At 39.2% G+C, this 7,088-nt stretch overlaps 1 protein-coding gene across 1 annotated transcript; it reads right to left on the reverse strand.

Moving 5' to 3' along the window:
• Window positions 1-1,056: 1,056 nt before the first annotated feature.
• RNF2 (ring finger protein 2) lies at window positions 1,057-6,578 on the reverse strand. The gene is made up of 6 exons (XM_009275831.1): window positions 6,492-6,578; window positions 5,959-6,119; window positions 4,535-4,750; window positions 3,422-3,694; window positions 2,116-2,287; window positions 1,057-1,158 (listed from the first exon to the last, which is right to left on the reverse strand). Exons 1-6 carry the CDS (start codon window positions 6,576-6,578, stop codon window positions 1,057-1,059), a joined length of 1,011 nt encoding a protein of 336 aa, XP_009274106.1.
• Between the last annotated feature and the right edge of the window lie 510 nt (window positions 6,579-7,088).

A 7,088-nucleotide genomic window follows, 5' to 3' on the forward strand; every position in this document is an offset into this window, starting at 1 on the left:
GGGGGGGGGGGGTAAAATCTTCAAGCAGCTTATGGTTGAAGTTCTCCCTACTCAAACTGAAGCCCAGATAAGCTCACAGCTGGGGTGGCACGAATTCTATAAAGCAAAGCGTTTCGATGTTGCATTATGTCCATGTGCTGGAATTTCGGGGATTTGCTTTAAAAAAAGCTTTCTAGACAGTTCTTTGCAGAAGGTTCCAATACATTCACAATAAAAATCTGTTACTCTAGGGAACAGAGTAGGGCTGTAAAACTTCCAGAATATTTTGTTCAATTAAGCTTGTGAGGACAGGGTAACAGTGCAACAGGGGCCAGTCAGGAAGCTGCAGCGTGCATCAAGACTGGCATGTTCTACATGGGGAAGGAGTTACAGGTTTGGGTTGTTTGTGGGGTTTTTGACCGAAATATTCATTAAAAAGCAAACCAATCTCATGAATCACCTTGCACTGAAGTATTAAGCCTAGTAAACAGCAAGGTTTTAAAGTGTCAGTTTTCTCACTACAGCTCTATTTGTTCACAAGAAAATGACTAATAAATCTTTTCTAGGGAATCAGATGACCTCTAGCTGCAAGACCATCAGAAATCAATTGTCTACCAATCTTTTATATGGATAACCATTAGCAAATTACAACATTTAACACATTCCTTGGCATATGTTACTATTGAATAGACTTACTTAGCCATCCAATGCTCAATACTTCACAGAGGCTACTATAACTGTGTCAAATGTATTAGAAATCCAGATTTACCTGGACAAAATTAAGACATTCCAAACTGGAACACTCATTTAGTTATCATGCATTAGGAACCAAAAAAGCATGTCAAACACTGGAATGCACTGGACGAGGTCATTTAGTCTCCTAAGGAAAAACCAAAAACCTGAAACAAAGACTAAATTCAATACAACCCAGAATACTGTCTAATCATATTAATAAGTATACTGAGAGCCTGAAGGCATCACGTGTATTGTCCATGAAGATAATGGTGGTGCCTTCTTTTAATATTAAAGTCATAGATATAAAAAAAAGTTAGTCCCATCTCAGTTTTCCAGCACAGCTTATTTATGTTCCTTTGTTGGCGCATAGTACAGTTCCATGGGTTTGTTCACTTTCCAGTACTTCTCACTGACCAGTTCCAAGGAAAATGACCCATTTAATACCTAGAAGAGAACACCGAAACAGAAATGAAATCTGATGGCTTGCACAGGTAGTACTGTAGCAACAGACAACTACTTAAATCGGAGGAATGTGCCAACTTAAAGAAGTCACTGATAATGTGGAACAAGATATTAGCTAACCACTCAGCATCAAAAAGTAACAATGCAAGCTATTCTGAACTCCTGCTGATCTCACTAAAACAGCACTGAAAAACACTTTTGCAAAGTGAAATAGTTGTAAATAAAGTGAACTCGAGTTTTTTCTCTTTCCTCTCTCTGCAAACAGAGGGATTAGTAGATGCGTATTTACACCAGAAGCATCTCTGCTTTTGTCTTAAGGGACAATCTGTAGTCATGTTTGAAGCTGTTTGAGATAGACTTATTGCAAAGCATCTGCCTATCTCTTAACCAGAAGACTTACTTTACTCAGATAAATGCCCAAGTGTAAGACCAGGCTCAGAGTTCAACCTAATTGTGATATTGCCTTGTTGTTGTATCTGTATATTCTGAAGTCAGCAACTGGAAGGAGGGATTCTTCCCTAAGTGTACTCACAGCTGTTTCATAGCGGAACATAAGAAGCCTACACAGAAGTGGAGAAACGCCACCACCTTACAACAGATGCTTCCTGGTGCTAGAGCTATCTGCTCTTGAAACAAGATTCTCAGATGAAGTAATATTCTTCCTCTTCAATTTTAACTGTAAAATAATGGCATAAGTCAGCCAGTAGTTGCTGGCATCACTGGATTTCTCCCAAGTAATTTATATGCCTCCTTTTCCACTAACCAAGCTTCTGCTGTATACGTTTTCCTACAAAGGAATTGATCTGCTTCTAAATAAACAGCCTGGTGCTATGAATTTTATCCCTAAGCCAACTCAGGAAGAGTCCAGCTGACTGGATTTTAATCAAATCTGTATCAAAGATGTATTGATGTTCAGTTTTAGAGAGAAGTTCTGCTTACAGTGAACTGCCCATTGGCGGTAGCAATGTAAATGGTATACTGCTTCTCACTGGCCGTGTCAAGGTTCATCTGGTTTGATTCTCCTTTGCTACGAAGCTCCTCCAAAGCCAATCTCACAGCTAGGTACTTGGACAAGTGATCAACGGTGGCATTGCCTGAGGTCTTGATGTATCTGTGACAACAACCACAAAGATAATCAAAGACTTTTGAGTTGCAGATATGGGAAAAAGACATCTGGAACACCCCCAAATACTAAGCATCAAGTGTGAAAAGGCCTTTAAAGATGGTTCACAAACAAGAATATGAATTGCTTTCACCCAAGACATGCAAGCAGCTTACCAAATTATATTGTTCCAAAGTGCCCTTACATCTTTTTGACACTTCTCCCAGAGGCCCTCCTGCTCTTTGTAGAGAGAAGATAGTACTGCCCTGTCATCTGCTTGAAATTAAAAACCTAGTAACAGGTTGTCAAGGGGTTTTGAGAACTACTTACAAGTGCTGAAATCTTCTGAGCATAGATACAGTCTGAGGTGCTTGGACAGAACACTGTAAGGTGCGAGAGCTATACACGCGATGCTCTCTGCACCTCGTTAAAGTTACTCTTCCATATTGTCTCACTATTGTCTCACTTCTTCACGCAAGAATTAAAGGCTGACACAAATGCTGCAGAGGCCTCTCCCAGAAGTTTAGCTTTCTCTTTGCTTTTCAGAACAACCCCCAGAACTCCCTTGCAATTCCAAACCAAAAAGAAAAGCTGGCTGAAACTTGTATTTATAGGCACTACAGAGGGATGTCTCATCAGGAGAGAAAGCCAGGAAGAGATCTGAGGAAACTCCACAAGACTGCTCATTGCTGTGATCCAAAATTTGCAGTCTGTGCTTGGACTGGATCATGAAAAAAATGCCAGGAAAAGCTTCCAGCCTATAAATCCTGCTGACACAACGCTGCTCTGAAAACTGCTGACACTTATGCAAGGTTTGTTTATTCCCAAAGACTCTTATAGTAAGTAGAAAGGGGCTGATACACCATCATCCTAGTGCCTACTGTAAACTACCATGCTAGAAACCCTTAAAAACATCTTTATTTCTGATCAAATGCTTAAAACAGATTGTTACTGTATTCTTGGTAATAGTTGAGCAGTACCAGCTACCTGACTTGCAATGGAAAGAGGCAAAGAGCGCATATGTTTAAAAAGGATGTGGTGTGACCAAAGTAAGTTGATTTTCAAAAGCCCCGAGGAGTGATAGAAAACAAAAGCAACAGAAAATAACAGCAGAATACATGAAGAGGAATAGAAGACGTTTACCTCGTCTGTGCACTGTCATCGTTTTCCATGAGGGTCGGATGAGGCCTGAAGACTAATTCAATTTCACTAGCACCATCCATTACAGGGTCTATTGCCACAGCTGTGTTGTTATTGTCCAGTTCTAGCCCAGAATCATCCGAAGTTTTGGTCCTTTTATTACTAGGCCCCGCTTCCTGATTGCTGTGTGTTGAGGCATTGCTACAGTGTGAACTGTCACCGTTATCTTCTGCTCCACTACCATTCTCAATCTGTTGTTTCTTGCCCCTCTGTAGCCTGATCGGAAAATAATGCTAAATATACGCTATATAAATAAACGCTAATCCACATTCAGAATTCACCCAATGTACAGGCCCACAATGCTTGTACAACTCCTCCCTCTGCCAGTCTCCGTCATGCCAGAAGTTAGACATAGGCACATACAAGCACTAAACATTTCAGAGATATTTAAAGTTAAAAAAAAAAAAAATTCATTCTTTCTTCTAAAAAGATACTCATAGACAAGACCATGGATTTTTTCCTATCCCTCAAACACCTTGTAGACATGTTTTAAGATCATTTTTAACTTCATACAATTATTCTTATTTTTCAGGCAATTTCAGGCCATTATTTTCATCTAAATATGAATCCATATGTGATTAAAAATATAAATCACACCATGCTTCACCACAACATAAAGTTTGGGGCCTCTTTCCCAGCTGGCTCTCTTCAGTTTAAATGCACACCCAGAATTTCAATACTGTGTGAACACCATATATTCCAGCCTTGTGAATTAAGTTCCAATTAAAACCTATGTTCTAGCATTATGTGCATTTATTTGCACATAATGGTAATATGTTGGTACAGGATTCATTGTATTACACTTTATTATCTAAGACATGATAGCCATAATTTGGTAAAGCTAAGCTGAAATCTGCTGTCTACATCAGGCTGCCACAGAAGTTGCAGGGAGTGATACAAAGGTTTCTATTAGTAGACAAAAGATTAAAAATTATTTTGGCAGACTTCAGAGGAGAGAAGAGGAATCTCAACTATACAGGGAGTGAGGATAGACGGTGTATTTTTAGTGTTAAGGCAAACAAGGTTACATGTGGACAAATTACGTGGATTACATACCTGTTCATAGCCTGAATCTTTAATCCTTCCTCAATGCTGTGACTTAAAGCTTGCTGGTTATTGTGCTTGCTGATTCTTGCTAGCACTCTCTCCTGATGAGCTTCATATTCATCTCGGCTTGGATAAATTTTACTGATGAGAGCATCAAAATTGGGATCTGGTCTCAGTGATCTTTTTGAAACTAGCTTTTTACGACATGTGGGACATTCTTTGTTGCTGGACATGAACAAGAAGGGAGAAAACAATACTAACTCTCCAGCAATAACAAAAGTCTGCCCTAATGCTGCAATTCTTAGTCAAATTGCTCAGCAAGACTCAATATTTATAGTAAATCTGGAATGGGGCTTCTATCTTTTGACAGATCAGGTAGTTCCAGATATTTAAACAAAAACCCCCAAACAAACTTTAAAAAAAAAAAAAAAAAAGAAGATGTATGTTTGAGCAACCTGTATTTAGACTGAAGAGTTCAAAAGTTCCACTCTGCAAAATGGTTCTTCCCTTAACCCTCATGATGGATTTTCACCTAGAAAAAATGCATGTCTAGTGGGAATTATATTAAAGCATAGTCTTCCTAGCACTCACAGGACAAAACAGAGATTAAGGAACCTATTCTGAACCTATTAAGGAACCTAGGTTCTAAGCACTAATTACTGGAAAAACTAAAACAGTCTTGTCCTTCCTACCATTTTGTTCTCATTTAACTAAAATGTCAGGTTCACACAATTTTTTTCCTGTCATAGGAAGAGGCCTCAATAGCTGAAAACCCGGTGTCTTTACTCCTGATGGTTTTCTTGTTTCCCTCTAACGTATTTTTGCTAATTACTCATGAGAATTTACACAGGCATAGCAAATTAAGTGTGACCTCTGAACACAGGTAATTGCCATTATCAGAAATAGATACATCATTGACTTAATTGCTGTTGGTTACCTTCGAATTCTATTGCTTTTAGGAAAATATGAACTTGTAACTGAAGAATACAAGAAAAATTATTTGTACTTTAGCATAGGTTGTTTCAGTAGCGAAGCCTGGAAGCAGGACTACTGCTGAAAGGCCACACAATTTGCAATTTATTATTAGGAAAAGGAAGAATAAGGGAAATGAGACTCATTTTTGTAAGTAATGTAGTGTATTTTTGTTTTGCTGTTACGGGATTGGGAAAAAAAAAAAGAGAAGAGAAAAGAGGTTTTCAACTGCTTGCAAGAAACAAAGTTATGGGATGATTTTTCATATGAGGAAAAAAACAGATCTGGCCTGCCACAGATGGCTGAACACACAAGAATGAAATATGACAGGTGAGCTACACTTTCAGAATCTTGCAGTGCACAGGCACGTAACTGTTCCACATCAACACCCAGGACTTAAAGGCTTGATCACATTTTAATCTTAAGTGAAATCCCTTTTCCCTGTAATAATATTTACGTACCCACTCCTGAGGGCTGTAATGATACAGTCAGCACAGAAGCGATGCAAACATTCTTTTGTCGTCATCGTGTTTTTTAACATATCCAAACAGATGGGACACATCAGTTCACTGTGCAGGCTCCTCGGTGACACCACTATTTCCAAGCCATCAGTGATTGCTTCCTAGCGTAAAATAAAGTAAAAGTTCTTTAATGGAATTAGTAACTTCCTCACAGAGATTTTACTCTCAGCATGTTTTACTATTCTTTTAAAGAGAAACACAGTAAAAAGACAAAACAAGACACATACACAATCACAAAAACACACACAGCTAAAGGAAGGAAAAAAGAAATAAAGATCAAGCATGGGGTTATATTTCTAATATTGTAATACAGGTTTTGTTTTGGGAGGATTTTTTTAACATATACTATCATTTTAAATAGGCAGTTAACACTCCTAAAGGAAAAAAGAAAATCTTAAACATCAAGCTTCAAGTTCTAAAAAGTATAAAAAAAAGCCTTGCCATAAAGGCCAGCTCTTTAAAAAACGCATTACCTGAGGCGTTCTTTGCAGTTCGTACAAACTGAGCTCCCATGTTTTGCTTAAAGGTTGCGTCCCGTTCGTCTGCACGGCTTGAGACATGGCTGGGAAGGAAAAGAGAAACAAGTTGCACGCTCAGGAAGAAGGAGCCAGCTCCCTCTCCCGAGCCAGCTTCTCTGGCAAGTGAGGCGTCCCTGCATCCATACAGACACAGCTGTCTCTGTGCCAACAAAGCAGAAGTACAGGGGCAATGCTTGTTCATCCAAGTACCAGGCTCCACTGTGTTACACACGGATAATCCCATGCACTGTACCGCTCCGGAAAGACTGAGGGAGTCAGTCAGTCAGCCACAAACACTTTGCAAAAATCAATTAAGGCTGTTAAACAGAAGTGACATAGAACTGAAGGCCATAAAACTTTGGCTGTGTGGTGCGAAACCTGCAAATGTCACCTGATGTGGAAAACACTCATAAAACATCCACTTACAAACGTGCATACGGGTCAAGTAGGGTCTACTTCCTAACGAAGTGGAAGGTCAAAATTACATGCACGCAGAGAACTAGCTAAACATGTTCACTGGAAGCACGCTATAATGCCTTTCTTTTTCCTCCT

The sequence above is a fragment of the Aptenodytes forsteri genome, unplaced genomic scaffold (genome assembly GCF_000699145.1).
Source record: "Aptenodytes forsteri isolate BGI_AS27 unplaced genomic scaffold, ASM69914v1 Scaffold289, whole genome shotgun sequence".
NCBI classification, from domain to species: Eukaryota; Metazoa; Chordata; class Aves; order Sphenisciformes; family Spheniscidae; genus Aptenodytes; species Aptenodytes forsteri.